This window comes from Thalassophryne amazonica, chromosome 6 (assembly GCF_902500255.1).
Source record: "Thalassophryne amazonica chromosome 6, fThaAma1.1, whole genome shotgun sequence".
Taxonomy (NCBI): Eukaryota; Metazoa; Chordata; class Actinopteri; order Batrachoidiformes; family Batrachoididae; genus Thalassophryne; species Thalassophryne amazonica.
In genome coordinates this window covers 17801860-17825580 of record NC_047108.1, presented here as the reverse complement: position 1 = coordinate 17825580, position 23721 = coordinate 17801860, and the positions used below count along the sequence as shown (strand labels likewise).

At 42.1% G+C, this 23721-nt stretch overlaps 1 protein-coding gene across 1 annotated transcript in view; it reads left to right on the top strand.

Moving 5' to 3' along the window:
- irak1 (interleukin-1 receptor-associated kinase 1) overlaps positions 1-23721 on the top strand; it is a 51949-nt gene that overhangs the window by 6676 nt on the left and 21552 nt on the right. Inside the window, 6 exon segments of the mRNA XM_034171835.1 lie at positions 2866-2954; positions 6369-6532; positions 12103-12167; positions 12252-12274; positions 12277-12362; positions 16473-16585. Of these exon segments, the coding sequence (XP_034027726.1) occupies positions 6395-6532; positions 12103-12167; positions 12252-12274; positions 12277-12362; positions 16473-16585 (425 nt within the window). The 5' untranslated portion in view covers positions 2866-2954; positions 6369-6394.

Sequence of the window (23721 nt, the reverse complement as noted above, 5' to 3'; positions counted from 1 at the left end):
AATTGCGGAAGAGGTGGACATCAGCACTTTTTCGGTGCATTCCACTGTGACAGAAGATTTGGCCATGAAAAGAGTGGCAACGAAATTCGTGGCAAAGCTCCTAACAGTGGAGCAAAAGCACCTCCGTGTTGAAGTCTCAGGACATGCTGGGCTCCGAAAAATGATGCCCGCCACTGAAAGCCGTCTGAATCTTGCAAATGGTTTCCACTTGGCTGTCGCCCAGTTTCTGGCAAAATTTGATGCGGCGCTGCTCCAGTCGTTCCATCATTTTCCTTGCAATGAAATCCGCCGAGAGCACTACACATGTCCTCACACAAAGGCTGCTTACCAGCAAATGACGCAATCGACAGGCGTGAAAAAATTCATGCATGCGCACGAAGGTTCAAGGTTGGCTCATGCAAGCACACTTGATTCAAATCCATCAGGTTTTTGCAAAAAATAAAAAGGTCCGATACTTTTCTAACAGACCTCGTATACTGCTCTTTGTGTCAGTTGCACAATTATTCATAAATGAGGCACAAAACAGTCTCCACCCCCAACACATTGAAGTTTGGATTGCCCACGCAATTTGGCCCTCGTTACCTGGGATCTTAGTAAATCAGAGCCAAGTGTTTTTGTTACTTTTGCCTCCACAGCTCTGTTTGTCCACGTGGAGGATCTTTATTGGTGGATGACCTCAATAACAGGACATGTTGGTTCTCACAACATCAGTTTGACTCTGATGGTTTGATGCTGAACTATGTCAGGATTTGTTTTGAGCTCTAACATGACCATGCCATGACATTATGACATTATGGAGAGTGCCTTGGAATGTTCTTGCCTTTGTGCCACAGAGGCTACGGCTGGAACTCAACCTCAGATCTCAGACCAGATAAACTGGAATTAATCAATCAATCAATCAATTTTATTTATATAGCGCCAAATCACAACAAACAGTTGCCCCAAGGCGCTTTATATTGTAAGGCAAGGCCATACAATAATTACGTAAAAACCCCAGCGGTCAAAACTACCCCCTGTGTGCAAGCACTTGGCAACAGTGGGAAGGAAAAACTCCCTTTTAACAGGAAGAAACCTCCAGCAGAACCAGGCTCAGGGAGGGGCAGTCTTCTGCTGGGACTGGTTGGGGCTGAGGGAGAGAACCAGGAAAAAGACATGCTGTGGAGGGGAGCAGAGATCAATCACTAATGATTAAATGCAGAGTGGTGCATACAGAGCAAAAAGAGAAAGAAACACTCAGTGCATCATGGGAACCCCCCAGCAGCATAACTAAGGGATGGTTCAGGGTCACCTGATCCAGCCCTAACTATAAGCTTTAGCAAAAAGGAAAGTTTTAAGCCTAATCTTAAAAGTAGAGAGGGTGTCTGTCTCCCTGATCTGAATTGGGAGCTGGTTCCACAGGAGAGGAGCCTGAAAGCTGAAGGCTCTGCCTCCCATTCTACTCTTACAAACCCTAGGAACTACAAGTAAGCCTGCAGTCTGAGAGCGAAGCGCTCTATTGGGGTGATATGGTACTATGAGGTCCCTAAGATAAGATGGGACCTGATTATTCAAAACCTTATAAGTAAGAAGAAGAATTTTAAATTCTATTCTAGAATTAACAGGAAGCCAATGAAGAGAGGCCAATATGGGTGAGATATGCTCTCTCCTTCTAGTCCCCGTTAGTACTCTAGCTGCAGCATTTTGAATTAACTGAAGGCTTTTCAGGGAACTTTTAGGACAACCTGATAATAATGAATTACAGTAGTCCAGCCTAGAGGAAATAAATGCATGAATTAGTTTTTCAGGATCACTCTGAGACAAGACCTTTCTCATTTTAGAGATATTGCGTAAATGCAAAAAGCAGTCCTACATATTTGTTTAATATGATTTCTCACAGTATTACTAGAGGTCAGGGTAATGCCATCCAGAGTAAGGATCTGGTTAGACACTATGTTTCTAAGATTTGTGGGGCCAAATACAATAACTTCAGTTTTATCTGAGTTTAAAAGCAGGAAATTAGAGGTCATCCATGTCTTTATGTCTGTAAGACAATCCTGCAGTTTAGCTAATTGGTGTGTGTCCTCTGGCTTCATGGATAGATAAGCTGAGTATCATCTGCGTAACAATGAAAATTTAAGCAATGCCGTCTAATAATACTGCCATAAGGGAAGCATGTATAAAGTGAATAACAATTGGTCCTACCACAGAACCTGTGGAGCTCCATAATTAACCTTAGTCTGTGAAGAAGATTCCCCATTTACATGAACAAATTGTAATCTATTAGATAAATATGAGTCAAACCACCGCAGCGCAGTGCCTTTAATACCTATGGCATGCTCTAATCTCTGTAATAAAATGTTTATGGTCAACAGTATCAAAAGCAGCACTGAGGTCTAACAGAACAAGCACAGAGATGAGTCCACTGTCTGAGGCCATAAGAAGATCATTTGTAACCTTCACTAATGCTGTTTCTGTACTATGATGAATTCTAAAACCTGACTGAAACTCTTCAAATAGACCATTCCTCTGCAGATGATCAGTAGCTGTTTTACAACTACCCTTTCAAGAATTTTTGAGAGAAAAGGAAGGTTGGAGATTGGCCTATAATTAGCTAAGATAGCTGGGTCAAGTGATGGCTTTTTAAGTAATGGTTTAATTACTGCCACCTTAAAAGCCTGTGGTACATAGCCAACTAATAAAGATAGATTGATCATATTTAAGATCGAAGCATTAAATAATGGTAGGGCTTCCTTGAGCAGCCTGGTAGGAATGGGGTCTAATAGACATGTTGATGGTTGGATGAAGTAACTAATGAAAATAACTCAGAACAATCGGAGAGAAAGAGTCACATTAATCACAGCTTCTGTTACGCTTTTCTGTTTGCAGAAGGCGAAGGAGCGCAGTCACTCCCCAAACCTGCTCCGCCCCCTGACAGTCTGATATCTGTTGTAGGCTCAGTGCCTGAGGTGCCACAGGTAAGCAAACGGCCGACCATCAGACAGAACCACTAACGCAGTAACCAGGGCAACACTGTAGGCACACAAAGTTGACCCCAAGGAAGAAATAATTTCTTATTCTGACAAAATCCAAAATGTACTGTTTTTCTATTTTATTTTAATAAACAGATCAGTTACCAAGTTATAAACTTCATCATGTGTGTCCTGGCTGGTCCCTGAAAACAGACATTTTCTAATTAAATAAATTAATTTATTTATTCACATAGAAATCTGGTAAGACAGAACCAGATTAAAAAATAATTAGCTGGCAAAAGCCTAAAAGAAATAATGTCATTTCATCGAGGTTAAAAAAAAATGTTTAAAGCAATCAGGTCACCCACTTGTCACTGAACTGACCAAATTAGTTTCTCCTGAAATCCCAGCATTATAATGTCAGTTTATTTTAGAAATGTCTTGTAAAATTACAGCTCATTTTAATGAAGAGAACATATTTATCTGGGGATGGAGGGGATTCCATAACAAATATTGTCTTTGTAACGCTGTCTGCAGGAATGCGTGTGTCTGTGAGCTTTTGAAAAGGCCGGACGTTACCTTGATGCGATGCGTGACACTGACGTCCGTTTAATGTCTGTAAATCACTCCAGAGGTGTTAAGCCTTGGTCCCACCGAATAATGAAGCCTGAAGAAGGAGCCACGCATGGGTGTGGGGTGATTATTTGAAGAATGACCCACGTTTTCATCTATCACGTATCCACTATGAAGGTGCCACTATGTGCCTCTCTGTACCCCGCATGTGCCGCGTAGCAGCCTCTAGTGAGCCACGACTGACCTGTCATTACAGCCTCAAATGGCTCGCATCAGCCACACTAAGCCACGTAGTGCCATGATAACGCCATGTTGGCGCATGTTTAGGCATGAGTTTGGTCCAGACCTCCAGCCCTCCCACCTAGTCCCTTCAAGTGGTGGGTTTTCAATTCACAGATTCACAGTAAGCATTTAAGATGTCCCTTCTTTTTTTTTTTTTTTTTTTTTAACGCAGTCCAAAAATAGACAGTCCAGCACAGTTCCGCAGTTGTGCGCTGTGCGCCAGGCTGCTGTCCACCTGTAATGCACCAGACCAGCTAGACCCGAACCACAGGTTCCCGGAGAGCCGCCTCTGTGCTCCTTGCTGGCTCCGCAGCTCTCTGGCTTTTCTTCTGCGGCTTTAAACACACAAAACTTTGTTTGTCTGTTTATTTCTGCAAAATCGCTCTTTTGCGCGCGCGCTGCTGTTGTCCTTTCATGGACAGCCACCTCTGTGCTCTTTCTAAGTGGCTTCCTTTCCATCCGTGGCTTGCTGGCTTTATTTTTTCCCTGGCTTTAAACACAATCATTTTTACAGTGTGAATCCACTTTTAACTTTGTGTTCGTCCGTTTATTTCTGCAAAAGCGCTCTTTTGCGCGCCGTGCCGTTCTGCATATAGAATGAGGTGGCCGTTTTATTATATACACCTGTGGATCATTTATATATATATATATATATATATATATATCTTTGTTTCTTCCGCAGCTTACAAGTCACCATGATACAACTTTTAACTTTGTGTTATGTCTTCAAAATCGCTCTTTTGCGCACTCTCTGCTGTTGTCCTTTCATGGACAGCCGCCTCTGTGCTCTTTCTAAGTGGCTTCCTTTCCATCCATGGCTTGCTGGCTTGCTGTGGATCATTTCAAAATCGGTCTTTTGCGCGCTCTCCACCTGTGTTGCCGCACGGCTCCTGCTCTTAGTTGCTTCACTGGAGTAACTATCTTCCATGGCTTTAAACACACATCCACTTTCACGCAGTCACCCAAATTTTAACTTTGTGTTCGTCCAGTATTGACTGAAATATCACTCTTTTGTGAGTTGGCGTTCTGCCTAAATGCTCGTTTGAAGCGTGATGATGAGTCACTGCCTCAGTGCGCACACACAGCGGAGAATAGGTGATCCATTAATTCCAGAAGTGATTAGAGGTGTTTTCAGCATCCAAGGTTTGACAGAAATTGATTAATCCGCTACAAAATAATTATTTTATATAGAGTCCAGCGCACAGAGCAGGTGGAATTGTGTGCGCAAGAGGAGAGCCGCTCCAAAAATAGCCTCTCAGGTCTTGCCTCAGTGCGCACACACAGCGGAGGTCATGTGATCCATTAACAAGATATTAAATCAACATACTTTTACATACAGCAGACATCAACATACAGACATACTTTTACAACAAGGAACTGTTTTATCAAGCTATTAAAAACATTAAACATTCTCGCAGCGAGAAGGTCAGTTCAATTCCCACCTGTGGCCTTTCTGTGTGGAGTTTGTGTGTTCTCCCCATGTTTGTGTGGGTTCCCTCCGGGTGCTGTGGCTTCCTTCCACATCCAAAGATATGCAGGTTTGGTGGACTGGAAACATTAAACTGTCCGTAGGTGTGACTGTGTTTGTTTGTCTGTGTGTGACCCTGAGACAGATTGGCGTCCTGTCCAGGGTGAACCCTGCCTCATGCTCTTTGACTGCTGGGATAGGCTCCAACCCCATGCTACCCTTAATTGGACTATGTGTGTGTGTGTGTGTGTGTGTGTGTGTGTGTGTGTGTGTGTGTGTGTGTGTGTGTGTGTGTGTGTTTAGTGAAGTAAAAAAAAAAAGAGGCAATAAATAAAAGACTACCTGGTTGCCCTATGGAAAATAAAAATGTGTTGGAAACCAAAATTAAACCTGTGAAAGAAGTGGTTTTGTCTGTGATGGTCACTTTGAAAACATGGATGATGATGGTAATGACAATCAAAAGACAGTTAATCTCAGACAGATTCTTATGTTAGTACTGGACAGATTGAGACAACATATTGAACATATATATCAGAAAAATGGTAATATTTGAAGAAAATAAATTGAGGACAGGGGTCCAGATAAGACGACATTACAAAAGTCTTGAGTGCGGAGCCTTAATTATTGCACATAATAGTGTTGATTATATTGCACATACAAAAACTGATTTATTGCACATTCTGAAAATGGAAGAGTTCTTAGTAATGTAGCAAGTGAGCAGCTTTATGTGGGTGAATATTGTGTACTGAGGAGATACAGTAAGTTGGGGCGGGGGGGGGGGCAATTTTGATGTGGGTGAATGGTAGGAGGAGAACTTTGTAGAGTTTAATGGCTGGTGGGAGATAGTTTTTCCTGTAACGTTCAGTGGAACACTTAATGCTAGCTAGCCTTCTACTCAAATACTTCTCTGACCAATTATAACACTGTAAAGTGGGTAGTTATCATTTTTGATAACTGACTGAAGTCCAGGCAGCATTCTCTGCTCTCTCACAATTCCCAAGTTGTCCATTTCCTTTCTTTCCACAGATTCACCCTTCTTGGTCAGTTTGTTAAGTCTCTGTGTCAGTTACTTCATGCTAATGACGTCTCTCCTCCAGGCCCTAACGTGACATGCACCGGGGCAATGTTCTGGCCCTGTGAAGGGTTTATGCAGGGACGGAGGGTTTTCTCGCCGTCCCTACAGGTTGGCGAGGGCGGGTTTGGGATCGTCTATAGAGCCACCCTAAGGAACACGACCTGCGCCGTTAAGAGACTCAAACAGGTTGGCCAGTCAGCACACAGCCTGACCCAGTTGGACATTTTCACAATGTTGTGTTCTGTTGATTAATTTTATTTGTTTGTATGTGGATAAAATGGTTTAACATTTATTGAAGATCATATTCCTTGAAAAGACAAATGGGTGCTATTCAGCCTGAAATCACCTTCGGTTTACATTTGTTAGTTTGTTTTTCACAGCAACAGAAAATGTAAATACAGCAGCCACAGAAATCTCTCAGACCAAACCTGAAGCATAATCAATATCCCCAATCCGCAGTTATTTCACATATCAATAAATGTAGATAAACGCTCTGAGAAATCTAACTCAATGATTTGTAATGCCTGTTCATCTTCATTTAGACATCACAATCACTTATGAACTTTAACAAGCTGTAAGAAGGTTTAAGAAGCTTTAACAAGCTCATCACATGATCCAGCAGCTGGTGTTTTTATTCAAATAAACTCTAATAACATGGGCCCATTTTTAATCGGCCCATGTTATTAGCCCCATGGAGAGGTAATGGTTTCTTTCCGGGAACCATCACTTTGTCATGGTGGAGAGGTTTGTATGTCCCTATGAACCTGAGAGCTGTGTTGTTTTGACCCTTTGTGCTACCTGGTAGAGTCTCCCCATGGCAAATTGGTCTCAGGTGAGGGACGAGACTGAGAATGGTTCACAAAGACTTAGGTGGCAAGCAATGCAGAGAGAACGTCACCTGGCCCGGAGGAAGCCCCGGCCACTGTCTGGAGCCAGGCCTGGATGGAGGGACTGTCACCGTGTCCCTGGTGGCTGGGCTTACCACGGAGCCTGGCCGGGCTCAGCCTGAAGAGGCAACGTGGACTTTCTATTTTCACCCTGTGGGCCCATCAACCACAGGGGGAACCGCTGGGGTTGGGTGTGCTGTCTCATGGGTATCAGTGAAAGTCGAGGGCCCCAACCGACCAAACCTGGGCGGCAGGGGGTGTGGAACGTCACCTCACTGTGGTGGAAGGAGCTGGAGCTGGTACGTGAGGTGGAGCACGACCAGTTACATCTGGTGGGCCTCGCCTCCATGCATGCCAGCTCCGGAACCACTCTCCTTGATAGGGGTTGAACCTTACTCTTCTCTGGAGTTGCCCAGGGTGTGAGGCGCCGGGCGGGTGTGGGGATACTCACGAGCCCCCGGCTGAGCGCCGCTGCATTGCAGTTTACCCTGGTAGATGAGAGGGTTGCCTCTCTGTGCCTTGGGGTTTCGGGGGTAGGGAACTCTGACTGTTGTTTGCTCGTATGCATCGAACAACAGTTCGGAGTATTCGGCCTTCTTGGAGTCCCTGGCTGGGGTCCTGTATGGGGCTCCAGTGGGGGAATCCATTGTTGCTGGGGGCTTCAACACACACATGAGCAATGACAGAGACACCTGGAGAGGCATGATTGGGTGGAACGGCCTCCCTGATCTAAACCAGAGCAGTTGTTTGAACATGGTGTCAGTGACTAACACAGAAGTCCAATAACCAACATAAGGATGCTCATAAGTGCACATGGAACCAGAGCACTCTAGGCCGAAGGTCGATGATCAATTTTGTAATTGTATCATCTGATCTGAGGCCACATGTTCTGGACCAGTGTTGCCACAGTTACTTTGAAAAAGTAATCCAATTACTGATTACTGATTACTCCTTGAAAAAGTAACTTAGTTACTTTACTGATTACTCAATTGTAAAAGTAACTAAGTTAGATTACTAGTTACTTTTTTAGTTACTTTCCCCAGCTGCCGACAACAACCCACGTCAACATGACAATACCTGTTTTGCCAAACTCACTTTATAGTCACCCTTTCTTGACTTCAATGAAAACAAATACTTGTTTTATAAAAAGTAAAATAAAGACCTCTGTCTTGACCTCATATTTAACTGTTGACAGCACTGTAACAGTAAAACTTGCAATTTCAAACCTACATTGTTTATAAATGTAACTATTAAATTCTACATTTTTCTAACATTTAAATTCTCTAAACATTTTACTTGTCGAAATTATTATTATTTTAAGCAGTATTAGTAGTTGTAGTAAAAAACGGCTTCAAAACTGGACCTTTAATCTAGGGGTGTTGTGGGGGAGGGGGGCACATCCTTGCCCCACGCCCCCATTCCATCTGGATTCGCCCCTGCTTTGGCGTTTGAGCACAAAGAATGGATAACATTTATTTATGCAGAAAACAGGACCAGATTTACAGGTAAGAAAGTTTTATTGCGTTTTCACATCATGTGGTCCTCAGAAAGAGAGTTTAGGTGCATTTGAGTGGAAAACAGTGTTAGTTGTTGACGCGTCGCGGAGGATCAGCTGTTTTTAACGAGACGATACAGAGCTGCTCAGCTCAGAATTCTAAATAAAGGAGGGAAAAAAGTATAAAAATGTCTTTGTAAAGCTCAGTGCAGGTGTGCTGATCACCGCGCTTTAAGAGGTGAGGACGAGTCGAGCAGCTGCAAAAAAAACGCGGATGAAAAGCTCACAGCTCACTGAAAGTGGACAGTTCAGTCGAACCCCGACCTCCTGCCCACAGACCAAGTTTAATGCTGCTATTGACCCACAATGAAAAATAATAGTAACGCACAGTGACATGGAGAAGTAACTTTAATCTGATTACTGATTTGGAAAGATTAACGCGTTAGATTACTCGTTACTAAAAAAAGTGGTCAGATTAGAATAACGCGTTACTTAGTAACGCGTTACTCTAATCTGACCGGCATCACTGTTCTGGACACTCAGGTAAAGACAGGGACAGAGCTGTCAACTAATCACCATCTGGTGGTGAGTTGGATCAGAGGATGGGGGAGGACTTTCGACCGACCTGGTAAGCCCAAACGGGCAGTGTTGGTGAACTGGGAATTATCTGGAGGAGTTCACTGCCTGAGAGTTCTTCAACTCACACCTCCATTGGAACTTTTCTGGCATCCCTGTGGAGGCTGGGGACATTAAAACAGAATGGGCAATGTTCAAAGCTTCCATTGCTGTAGCATGGAGCTGTGGACTGAAGGTCTTAGGTGCCTCAAGGGGCGGTAACACTGTGGTGGACACCAGTTGTCAGGGGTGGACACCGGTGGTCAGGGACGTTGTCTGACTGAAGGAGTGTTTCTGGGATATGTTATCTCAGAGGACTCTTGAGGTAATTGCAAGGCTTCGACAGGCCTGAAGGGCGGCAGCCTCTGTTGTGGGGGAGACAAAGCAGTGGGTGTGAGGGGAGTGCAACCATGAAGAAGGACTTTTGGTTGACAACAAGGTGCTTCTGGAGGACCCAGTGGCACCTCTGGAGAGGAAAATGCGGGACCATCCAAACTGTTTGCAGGTAGGATGGGACTCTGTTGACCTCAACTGAGGAGGTAATCCGTCACTGGAACAAGCACTTTGAGGAACTCCTGTATCAGACTGGTGCACCCTCTGTAATAGAGGCAGAGCTGGAAGCTGATGGGGGATTACCATCAATTTCGCTGGTGGAAGTCACTGAGATATGAGATCCACCCAGAAATGCTGAAGGCTGTGGGTGTGGAGGGACTGTCTTGGATGAGACGCCTCTTCAACATTGCATTGAGGTCTGGGACAGTGCCTAAGGAGTGGCAAACTGGGCTGGTGGTCCCCATATTAAAAAAGAGGACCAGAGAGTGTGTGCCAATTACAGGGGCATCACACTACTCAGTCTTCCTGGTAAAGTCTACCCCTTGAAAGGAAGGTTCTGCCAATAGTCGAACTTCAGATCGAGAGGAACAATGCAGGTCCCGTCCTGGTCGTGGAACAACTGACCAGCTCTTCACTCTCACAAGAATCCTGGAGGGTGACTGGGAGTATGCCCATCCAGTCTGCATGACTTTTGTGGAGTTGGAGTTGGCGTATGATCAGGTACCCCAGGAGGTACTGTGGGAGGTGCTGCGGTATGGAGTGAGGGAGTCCCTTCTCAGGCCCATCCAATCTCTGTACTCACAAAGCGAGAGCTGTGTTCGGGTTGCTCGGCAGTAAGTCAGACTCTTTCTGGTGAAGGTTGGCCTCCGCCAGGGCTACGCCTTGTTACCAATCCTGTTTGTGATATTCATGGATTCAGGATTGCGAGATGGAGTTGTCGGGGGGCTGAGGGTCTTATTGCTGCTTTTTCAGATGATGTGATCCTGTTGGCAACATCGGCCTGTGACCTCCAACACTCACTGTGTAAATTTGCAGCTGAGTGTGAAGCGGCTGGGATGAGGATCAGCACCTCCAAATCTGAGGCCATGGTTCTCAGCAGGAAACCGATGGATTGCCTACTCTGGGTAAGGAATGAGGTCTTGCTCCAAGTGAAGGACTTCAAGTACCTCAGGGTCTTGTTCCAAGAATGAGGGGACAATGGATCCTGAGATTGGCTGGAGAATTGGTGCAGCTGGGGCAGTGTTGCATTCGCATTCTCCCCTACTGTTGTGACGAAAATGGAGTTGAGCCGAAAGTCGAAGCTCTCGATCTACTGGTCAGTCTTCGTTCCTACTCTTCACCTCTGGTCATGAGGGTTGGGTCATGACCGAAAGAAGTAGATCGCGGGTACAAGCGGTCGAAATGGGCTTCCTTAGGAGGGTGGCTTATGTCTCCCTTAGAGACAGGGTGAGAAGCTCGGTCATCCGTGGGCAGCTTGGAGTAGAGCCACTGCTCCTTCACATTGAAAGGAGCCAGCTGAGGTGGTTCGGGGATCTGGTAAGGATGCCTCCTCGGTGCCTCCCTAGGGAGGTGTTCCAGGCACGTCCATCTGGGAGGAGAACCCGGGGAAGACCCAGGACTAAGTGGAGAGATTATATCTCCACACTGGCCTGGGAACGCCTCGGGATCCCCCAGTCAGAGGTGGTCAATGTGGCCCGGGAAAGAGAAGTCTGAGGTTTCCTGCTGGAGCTGTTGTCCCCGCGACCTGATCACTGATAAAACGGTTGAAGATGAATGAATGAGTGGAACTATTTGTTTCATGCCAGTACAGCAGGCAGGACTTCAAATGTCCAGATGATGGCGATAATCCAGTCATGTGTACCACTAATATATTTACATTTCAGCGATGGCGGTGTGCTGCTGAAATATTAAACGTGTGGTTTGATGTCAGATCTGAGTTGGCCTTTATATTTAACATCTGAACTCTGGAATAATTATGGATCAAATAAATGGTAAATGTACTGCATTTATATAGCGCTTTTCCATCTGCATCAGATGCTCAAAGCACTTTACAATGATGCCTCACATTCACCCCGATGTGAGGGTGCTGCCATACAAGGTACTCAGTACTCACCGGGAGCAACTAGGGGATTAAGGACCTTGCCCAAGGGCCCTTAGTGATTTTTTCTGGTCAGGCTGGGATTTGAACCGAGGATCCTCTGGTCTCAAGCCAAACGCTTAACCACTAGACCATCACCTCCCCTTGGATCACTATCACATCTAACAGTGTCAGTTTTTTTAAATTTATGATGCAGTGCATGAATTGTTAGTCACAGCGTCACCGTGTTGAGGCAAAGCTTGGCCCAAGATCCAGATCCGGCATGTCAGGTTTGCTGTTGGCTGCCTTAATCATGTGACTGATGATGAATATTTTGTGCTGGTGACAGGACTCTCCACTGGACTGGAGTTTGCTGAAGGAGAGCTTTAAGACCGAGGTGGAGAAACTTTCCAGGTAAGATGTCATCTCTCACCATAAAGACTGAGAACAGAACCATGAGCTGTGCTGGTGATGTAATGAGACTTTCTGAAATTTCAGGTTCAGACATCCAAACATTGTGGACTTGTTGGTTTCACTGAAGGAGGAGGATCGTTCTGTTTGATCTACAGCTACATGGAGAACAGATCACTGGAAGACCAGCTGCAGCAAGTAAAACACGCAAACACAGTCACATCACACACCTTTATTACAATGTTTAATTTTTGAGAAAAGCACCTGCAGATTAGGGCGGGGCGATATGACCTGAAATTCATATTGCGGTATAAATTGAATCCCTTCACGGTAACAGTATATAATGCGATATAAACTCAATTATTATATGGTATGAAATTTTGCCAACTTCTGATTGGCCCATTTGCCACGTTCTGAGCTGAACCACATGCCGAGTTGACCGCTGGTGGAGCCGAGTAGACGGCGCTTGCGAAACGAGTACACCTCGCATGCAGCGTAGCGCTAGCTAATTGAGGGATGCCTTCTATCGGTAACAACCAATCAGATAACGCGATACGTCTACTTTGGCTGTCAGTTTGTTGACAAGATGACAGAAGACAGGTTTGCGTCTGTTAGCAACGCTGACTTGAAACAAATTTTACATGAAAAAAGATGCCGAAGAACACCCGTAGAAGATACACAGTCAGCAGCCAACCTGTTTTGCAAGTACATCACTGAAAAGGGACATGCACCCAACTTTGAAATTTATGACAGACGGATGCTTGACGGAGTACTCGGTTGAGTTTACCGCGGAAACTAGACAGGCGAATGGCGAACTTATATAAAAAAAAAACAAGCCTGATGACTCTTCGTCATGGACTTAACAGTCGATCGATGGGATGTCAGCTGGTGCAGTATGACAGTAATAATAAAGAGCTGAAACCTGAGATTGATTTTTCAGATTTAGCATGTTTTATAAACTCCCAATTTTCTTGTTTACCATATAATAAAGCAGTTATAGACTTTTGATTTTGGTGTACTTTTGATTTCAGTGTTCAGGATAGGGTTCACCGAGGCTGACTAGGTCCCATCCTGACTAGGCCCGCATAATCACGGGTACATCGAAATCAAAAGTGTATAATTGTATAGTGTAAAAATTATGTGTTTCTGAATGAGCCCTTAACAAAGGTAAATTGATAAAAATAAATAAATAAATATAACAAAACAACAACAAAAATCCCCAAAACAGATATAATGTAATTTTGAGAACATTTGTTCTGCTGTTCTCAAAACTACAGCTACAATTTGCCAGAAGATGCAGCTAAGATGCAAGCCTAGAATTAAATAACTTTATTTATTGTTGGGTCAGTGGATGAAGTTTCATCTCTTGAACACTAGATGGCACACCCGCTCTGAACGCACAAACCGTTTTCGGGACGGTCACTGGTGCTTTTCCTCATTTACAAAACACAACATGAAACTGTTGAACATCATTTGGAGCAGATGGAGCCAGATAATCAGTGAAATCACCTGGTGGAGTGGGTGGTTGCAGAGAAAAGCTGCACCCTCTTGGCCCTTTCTGGAATCAGTTTGACACCTCTGGTCAGAATCCTCTTTGACATACTGCTGTTTACGTCACATTGCCACCTGCTGTTGATGGTGCAGTTATTTTTAGTAAGTCACCCTCAAAATGTTCACCAACTCAACGTGCAAACCTTTGGGCATGCAGTTTTGCCCTCGTTATGTGGGATCTCAGTAAGTCACTTTCCTTCTTCACTGGTTCATTGAGTAAAACAAAAATGGTGCTATGTGTAACTGAAGCTATTTTTATGTACTTACACAGTCACTTTTACCCAGTTACTGCCAACAGAATCATTACTTCACTTGGTTAGTTAGTGTGAGTCATTTACTTATCTTTGATCAGTGATCACAGTCAAAGTTTTGTGCCTTGATTCAGTTCAGCACCAGAATTTATTTACTCTGTTCTTCCTTGGCTGCAGGTTTACTTCACTAACTAATTCATTCATTGAACTAACATTCATTGAAATCAGTTCATGTTAGTTTAAGATGGTGAACTGGCAAACAAACAAGTTCAGGTAGAAACAACCCCCCCCCCCCCCCCAAGTCCAAAACACCTTTTTCACATGAGTGTTTTTGTTTTGTTTCATTTTTGTTTTTTGGCCACTAACACAGTCAGGACAGTCTGCACCAACACCAATAAAAAATGCTTCAAAAACAAGGAATTAGGGAAAAAATACACATGGATATTGAGGTGGAATATCTGTACAAATTTTTGGAGCTTCTGATGTGCACTGGACAGGAACTGTTTTTCCTGAGTGGCACAAAGATAATAGTGTGGCAACTTATTGCATGTAATAGCCACAAAAAAACAAAACAAAACAAAAAAACGCCTGAAGCATTTCCTGCATTTTAATGTGAATTGTGTATATAAACTGTTTGTTACATTTTTACATATATTTTCATATATTTCATATATTTACATAAATTTTCTAATTTATATTTACATTCTAAGTTCTGAAAGTGGTTCGTTAAAAATATGGTTTTCACAGTAAAAAAACTAACTTTTTCTGATTCGAATTTTAGGTTTTGGGGTGAATATTGCATCACTGTTTTAATGCAGAATGTCAGAATGAAAGAAAAACTGTAAAGTCACACAGGTGAGGTTGTGCTGAAAAAAATGACACCAAACAAGGCCAGGTAAACAGTTTTTTTTAAGGTAAATTGAAAACATATAAATTGATTTGCTGGTTGCTGAAGTAGGTAAAGTATTGACTGGAATAATGAGATTCAAATTTGATAAAATAGAGCGCAGTTTCAAAGAACCTTACTTTGCCAACCTTAAAGACTGGAAATCTGTTAAACACCAGTCATATTGCATATTAATATAAAGGCAATAATCTCTTCTATCACATTGATTCACTAAAAGCTTGCTTTTATCAATTCTGGTGGTAATACAAACTGGTGAATATGAAAAATTGGCAAAAAAAATTGCAGAATCTTGGCTTTGACCTTTGTCAATGACCTTGACCTCTGATCATAAAACTAATTGCATAAATGAACTCCCCATATCGGAAAACACATCAAACGATGCCTTATTTACTGAAATAGACAAAATATTAATACAATAACATGCTTTTGGAGGGCGGTATGCATTTTCAGAGGTCCGACATTCATGCCCAGTCGCCCAAAATGAGATATAACTCGGGCGAATATCTGTCGTTATCACTTTTTACTGAGATACACAACACGTAACACGTACATAAAAAGTTGGCTCACTTAACTTTTGTTGTCTCAGTTGGCGCGCGCGCTGCTCTCCAAATTCGGCAGTGCGTCCTCAAGCTGGCTGCTTTAGCTGCTGTTCATTGTCGTACTATCTATGAGAAAATCATCCAGAATATCCGTATTGGGACCAAAACACACTTCTCGCCTTTTCATCTTTTCCTCTGCGGACAGTCCCCATTTTTACGATATGTTTTAATGTAATGGATTCTCTGCGTGTTTTGACATAAAAAAAAAAACAAAAAAACAACAACAACAAACTTTACTGTGCCGGATCAGTCTATTTGAAGGGTAAGTGGTGAAAATGTCATCAAAATCTGAGTTGGGCCATCCGAACACCTACATGACCACCTGCCTGATTTTCTCAGAGACAACTCATTAAACTAAACCACAATGTCCATTGTTTACTGGTGAGATAAAATGGCTCATTTCTCCAAAAATATTTGTCTGATCTTTCCGTTTTCGCAGCGTTCATCCTTCACCCAAAATACATAAGTAACCAAATGGCAAATATCAGCTTTTCCCGGTTTTTGCATGATCAAAGACACACACACACACACACACACACACACACACACACACACACACACACACACACACACACACACACACACACACACACACACACACACACACACAGAGGCCACTTGGCTATTATAATATACATGGAACAGTTGCTAAAATTACATTGTGGCCTTGAAGCCAAAATGTATTTTTATACTGTGATGCTTTTTTTCAGCCTCATGATGAAATATGTCACTTCTCCATCTTTTGCTGCTGCATGTGCTAACACTTTCCCATTGTTAATAAATTGGTAACTTTCAAATTCACTGCAGCTGACTTTAAAATCTCATATTTGTTCATGTGCATGAAGATAAAATTTCCCACTCAGGCCATAAAACTCTTGTGGAATGTTTTGACCTTTATTGGAAGTGCCTGTATGACCTGGAACATTTCTGCACAATGTGTGTGTGTGTGTGTGTGTGTGTGTGTGTGTGTGTGTGTGTGTGTGTGTGTGTGTGTGTGTAGGACAGAGGCACCCTCTCCTGGTGGCAGAGAGTCAATGTAGTTAAAGGAGCGTCTGCAGCGCTGCAGTTCCTGCACTTTGGCAACACACCATTGATCCACGGAGATGTCAAAAGGTCAGCATCACATCTCATCTCCAGAACATTCATATAATTAAAGGAGTGTGGCCTCTATGTGTTTGCATATCCAGAGCATCAGTTAAAATATAGAAAGAGCTGACTTTCGTCCTTTGGCATTCTTGTGTATTTTCTTCATGAGGATTCAAGTCGTGAAAACAGCAAAGTGATCGGACCAATATTTTTTGCGAAATCAGTAATTTTTTAAAACATCAAGCCTGGTCATATCACAGTTCCATAATAAAAGCCTGTATTTCAAAATAAAAGTCTGTGAGGTTGCTGCAGACCTGACAGAATTGATCAGTCTGCAGGGATGCTTGTTCGCCGTCTTTGGACGGTTTTCCATCTTTTTGTAAATTCTTGCCGTCTAAAAGAAATGCAGGACTGTGAAAAATCCATGGATCCACGAAATTCCGCGGATTCATCGTGGGGAGGTGTTAGTGTTTTACTCTGTAATCATGATTGTTACTGAGTTTTTAAAATGTCTATCGCAAAGTGTTCTTTTTTTAACGACATCGTGCAAGTTTTATAAGACCGCGGGAGATGATAAGGACAAGAATCTGTGGAATTGTCGCTGGCTTCATCAACACACCTGAAAGATAAAAGAAATGGGAAAAGTAAACTGTGCCCTCTCAGGAAACACGGTAAGAATTTTTCTCTCTCTGGAAAATAAACATTGTGCTGTTCAAACAGGATTTTAGACAAGATTATGTGACTTTTTTCATTAATCTAGACTCTTTCATTGGGGAAAAAAGACTGGCTTTGAATGGATTTAGGCTGCATGAATTTACACAAGAATGTAAATGAGTTTTTATTAATGTAGACGTTTTTCATGGGAAAAAGACAGTGGCTTTGAGTGGATTTACAGGAATTTACACAAGAATATGTGGCTTTTTTACTATAAGGTATGTTAATCAATAAATACATTTCTGTATAAAATAAAAAATAAATTAATTCAGGTTCAGATTCTTGGAGGTGTTTGGGCTCAGACTGAGATGGATAATTTAAACAAGTTTAACATTTTATTGTTGTGCATTATTGCATGAATAGTAGTAATCGAGTGGCTTCAGTATTATGGTATGATATTATGATATGATATCTCTTTACCTCGTCTGAAAGCAGTTATGAAGTTACTTATAACATTTTAGTTGAGAGTTATGATTTTTAATTGCCTAGTCTTTGAGCCCAATCACAAACAGTCTAAATAAAGTTTTCATGAAGATTTAGCTATATTTGTAAACTGTTGTGTTATATTCTGTACATGCTCCTACAGGATGCACAACATGCATTCAAAAGCCACATGTTGTGCCATCCTGCATGAGATCACAAGAGAAATTTAACAGCTGTTTCAGGTCCAAATTTAGACCAAAGAATGCACCAGAATGCACCACAGGGCACTTGTATTCTCAAAAGTTTCTGGGGGGGGCATCATTGCCAAAACATCACATCTCATCGCAAAACCATCATCACCAAGACATCGCACGTCATCGGCAAAACATGACATCATTACCAAACCATCAAATGTCGTCTCCAAAACATCAAATTTCATTGCCAAAACCTGATGTCATCACCAAAACATGACACACCAAGCCATCACACATCATTGCCAAACCATCACATCTCATAGCAAAACCATCACGTCATCACCAAAACATTGCATGTCGACAAAATATTGTACGTCATTGCCAAAACATCACATCTCATTGCCAAAACATCACATCTCATTTCCAAAACATCACATCTCACTTCCAAAACCATAACGTCATCGCCAAAACATCGCACGTCATCGCCAAACCATCACATCTCATTTCCAAAACATCACATCTCACTTCCAAAACCATAACGTCATCGCCAAAACATCGCACGTCATCGCCAAACCATCACATCTCATTTCCAAAACATCACATCTCACTTCCAAAACCATAACGTCATAGCCAAAACATCACACGTCATCGCCAAAACATGACGACATCGCTAAAACACCATGCCATCACCTAAACATCACATCTCATAGCAAAACCATCACATCATCGCCAAAACATCGCATGTCATTGCCAAAACATCACACGTCATTGCCAAAACATCACACGTCATCGCCAAAACGTCACACCATCGCCTAAACATCACATCTCATAGCAAAACCATTGTGTCATCACCAAAACATCGCACGTCATCGCCAAAACATGACATCATTACCAAACCATCAAATGTCATCTCCAAAACGTCACATCTCATCACCATAACATGACACGTCATCGCCAAAACATGACACGTCATCGCCAAAACATGACACGTCATCGCCATAACATGACACGTCATCGCCATAACATGACACGTCATCGCCATAACATGACATCTCATTTCCAAAACGTGTCATTGCCAAGCGTCACAGGTAAGGGTGTAACGGTACATGTATTCGTATTGAACCATTTCGGTACCGGACATTCGGTTCACTGCAGGGCTGTGCACGGGTGAGTTCGCATTGCGTGTTCGCGTTACATTCATTGTTGCCAGCTTAGCAACTTTCTTGCTAAATCTGGCCACTTTCCAAACCCTCTTGACAACTTATTTTCTCAAAAGCGACGAGCGACAAATCTGACTACTTTTCCTGGCGTTGCCGGAGATTTTTCTGATGTTTGGCGACTGAAAGTGAAAGTCTTTGTTGTCACTGAGCGGCAGAGGGTCTCCCCCTCCTCTTCCACTGCTGCAGCAGCTTGCAAGCACTGAGAAGAGGGACTCGGACTCCCTCAGCCTACTGACCTCGTTTGCTGCGCTCTGATTAAATAGTCCCCAGACTTTGAGAATCCCTGGCCTTGAGAAGTTATTTTATTTTAATAAATGATGGCCAATTTTAATGGCAGAATAAATAAAGCAAGAATCAAGTTTATTTGTGGTTCTGAATATTTTAAAGGTGGTTTTACTCACTTTTATGCCTCTTCCACAATGTTTTTGTTTTCAAAACTTTATTTCAAAAGGTATATTAATAAACATTAAATGAACATGATTAGAAAGAGAATGGGAAGAGATAGAAAAGAAAATAAATTCTACAAAAGTAAAGGGATTCTTTAACATTAATTCTCTTAAAAAAAAAATTCCTTAAAGAGTGTGACAGTTTTGGTCAACTTATTTTTTTAAATTTCTGGCAAAAAAAAATATGAAGGTTGAATAAAATTGAACAGGCTTCATGCTGGAACCGTGCTGTGTTTTACTTGTGGAAAGGTTTTGTTAAAAGGTGTTTACTAGGAATGTATTTTTTATAATATTTCATACATTTGTTGTTTATTTGAGAACATTTTATTGAACTTATTACCAGGCAGCACTTTGCAATTATTTTATTTAACTGTTTGTCTAATGTTACAATAAATTGTTGGTTTAAACAACAAGCAAATTTAAGTTTTGCATTTTGTTCCTATACTGTACCGAAAATGAAACGAACTGTGACCTCAGAATCGAGGTACGTACCGAACCGTGATTTTTGTGTATCGTTACACCTCTAGTCACAGGTCATCACCAGAACATCACACATCATTGGCAAAATGTAATGTCATCACCACGGCTGGGCTGGGACCAAAAAACGGCCTTGGCATTTTTGGCCATGGGGGCCCACAATGATTATTTATACAATATGTGAAGGTACACAACATACCAAAGTATTTATGTGCACATTATGTTATTTCAAAAATTAAAGTGCAGCAGCCTACATGGAAGAGAGTAAATGGTAAATACACTGCATTTATATTGCGCTTTTCAATCTGCATCAGATGCTCAAAGCACTTTACAATGATGCCTCACATTCACCCATTCACACAGACGCACTCACACACGGATGTCAGGATGCTGCCATGCAACGCGCTCACAACACCCCGGGAGCAACTAGGGCATTAAGGACCTTTCCCAAGGGCCCTTAGTAATTTTCCAGTCAGGCTGGGTTTTGAACCGATGATCCTTTGGTCTGAAGCCCAGCGCTTAAAGTGGATATGACACTTAAAGACAACATAGTCTTATTACATGTAACAAAGGTTATATAATTCGGTCAACCTAAGCGTTTTGGGAAAATGGACGGATTCTCCCGTTATATACAACATTTGAACATCCCGCCACTGAAAAATGTGCACGCCCCGTGACCAGCTTCCTGCTGAGCACCAAGCCTAAAATACGTCACTACGTGTAGACCGTATCGGCTTGTGCACCTGGCGGCCGTTGTTTACACTTTTTTAGCGGCAGAAACATTGATTAAACACAGCTCTCAGGGACTTGTTTGTCGATATGCCTGACCAGTGTGCCGCAGCATATTGCACAAACACAAGGGTGAAAGGTTTTAGCCTTTTCAAGTCCAGGCAGATTGATAGAAAGCCGCGGTGTGGTGTGATACACGAAATGTCCGGCTGCAGCTCGCTCTGCTCGTGCACACACACATTTGCTCCAGACAGCAGGCACTTTCCTCTACCGTCTCCATGTTCTTGCACTGCTCACAGGTACACATAAAATGTCAACCCCAAATAATATGTTCACAATAATCTTGAAATGGTCAAGGAACTTACGTAGTAAACACGGCGGCGTCATGTTCACTGTTGTTTTCGGCAATCTTTTTCGAAATTTTCGCCATTTATTTCCTATTCTTTCATGAAAATAACATAACTAAACACAGATGAATGCAATGCCAGGCACTCAAACGGCAAAAACCCGAAGGTAATGATGGTGGTCCGCAAGAAGCAGCTACACTATTGCAGCTCCGTAAAAATAACAAAGGCAATAAACAGATGCTCGAATCGAAAATGCTATACAGTAATTATAGTGTTATAAACAGCAGCAACAAAAATCAAAGCCTCCCTTACTATTCCGTTTTCTCCAGCCTTTCAAAATCCATCGGAATTGGCACGTCTCTTGCCTCTGCTTCGGCTCCGCCATAAACACCGTCAGCGTTATTTTTGCTGCCAGAATGCTCCTGATTTGAATGTTCGTCCGAAACATACAGCTCCAATCTGTAGGGTCTAATCACTGCTGTGACATCCTCAGGATCCAAGAAACACACTTTTGAGAAACTGTACAAACATTATTTCTCAGTGATAATGATTAAAACCACTTTCAACTGACGATACTGTATGTATATTTTGATATTTATATTAGTTTTACCTAATTTTTTAGGTGTCATATCCACTTTAATCACTAAACCATCACCTCCCCATCTTAAAAAACCATGTTAAAAAATTGATACGCTCTTTCTGTACACACAGACACTTTCAATAAGGGAGAGGTGGCCACAGTGTCACAACTGCCATCTTGAAGTGAAAGTGGATATCAAAGAAACACTGCTGGAGACGTCTTTTCGTTTGTAGTGTCAGCTGTTTTCTCTCAAGGAGGTCACCAATCTTTGCTCTGGAGCAGTTTAAAAAATATGCCTCAGCACACTGTCTATGTGCCATGCCTCTCTCATGCTCCTCTATTCTTTGGTGCACATGCCTCCAGTCTGTCAGGCTTCTAATCAAAGTACGTGGATCATTGAGCTTGTGAAAAGCAACACAAACAAGACAAAATAAAACGTGGCATTGACCACAATAAGTCGGCCATTTCCAGTGGTGTCAAAAGTACACACATTTGTTACTTAAGTAGAAGTATAGATACTGCAGCTTAAAAACACTCTGGTAAAAGTTGAAGTATCAACTTGACCTCTTTACTCAAGTAAAAGTGAAAAAGTATGTGCTCCAAAACCTACTTAAAGTATAAAAGTATAAAGTAACCTTTAAAAAAAAAAAAAGAAGGTACATGACACTATATGAATTGAAAGCTTAATTTAAAAACTGATTCATTCTACATGTGGCCCAAGACCCAAAACCCAAAATTACACCCAACACCACCTGCACGAAAATGTTTCAATGCTAGAAGCTCTGAAATGCAATCTGGGACTATTCCAGACAATAAACTGCAGTGAATACAGCATCCATTTAGTGAAGGAAAAAAAAACAAAAAAAAACACAACTTTCCTTATTCAAATTCATTCCAGTAGTATTCTGCTCTTACTAGGATGCAGCAGTTTTCTAGTTTGGCAGATAGTTCTGGAGAAAATCACTGAAGAAATTAACACATTGAAAATATGGTTTGACCGAAACAAACTGTCATTAAATAAGACAGGGATGAAGTGGAGGTGTGAGAGTCACTAGGTGTTCACAGGAAACAATTATTTATTTATGTATGTATTTTCTCTTCTAAGTCACCTGTTCTCTTCTAAGTCCCTGTTAGTAAATTATATAATAATTGATCAACATATTGATTTATTCTGCCTTACAGAAACCTGGTTACAGCAGGATGAATATGTTAGTTTAAATGAGTCAGCACCCCCGAGTCACACTAACTGCCAGAACGCTCGTAGCACGGGCCGAGGTGGAGGATTAGCAGCATTATTCCATTCCAGCTTATTAATTAATCCAAAACCCAGACAGAGCTTTAATTCATTTGAAAGCTTGACTCTTAGTCTTGTCCATCCAAATTGGAAGTCCCAAAAACCAGTTTTATTTATTATCTCTCGTCCACCTGGTCGTTACTGTGAGTTTCTCTGTGAATTTTCAGACCTTTTGTCTGACTTAGTGCTTAGCTCAGATAATTATAGTGGGCGATTTTAACATCCACACAGATGCTGAGAATGACAGCCTCAACACTGCATTTAATCTATTATTAGACTCAATTGGCTTTGCTCAAAATGTAAATGAGTCCACCCACCACTTTAATCATGTCTTAGATCTTGTTCTGACTTATGGTATGGAAATTGAAGACTTAACAGTATTCCCTGAAAACTCCCTTCTGTCTGATCATTTCTTAATAACATTTACATTTACTCTGATGGACTACCCAGCAGTGGGGAATAAGTTTCATTACACTAGAAGTCTTTCAGAAAGCGCTGTAACTAGGTTTAAGGATATGATTCCTTCTTTATGTTCTCTAATGCCATATACCAACACAGTGCAGAGTAGCTACCTAAACTCTGTGAGTGAGATAGAGTATCTCGTCAATAGTTTTACATCCTCATTGAAGACAACTTTGGATGCTGTAGCTCCTCTGAAAAAGAGAGCCTTAAATCAGAAGTGCCTGACTCCGTGGTATAACTCACAAACTCGCAGCTTAAAGCAGATAACCCGTAAGTT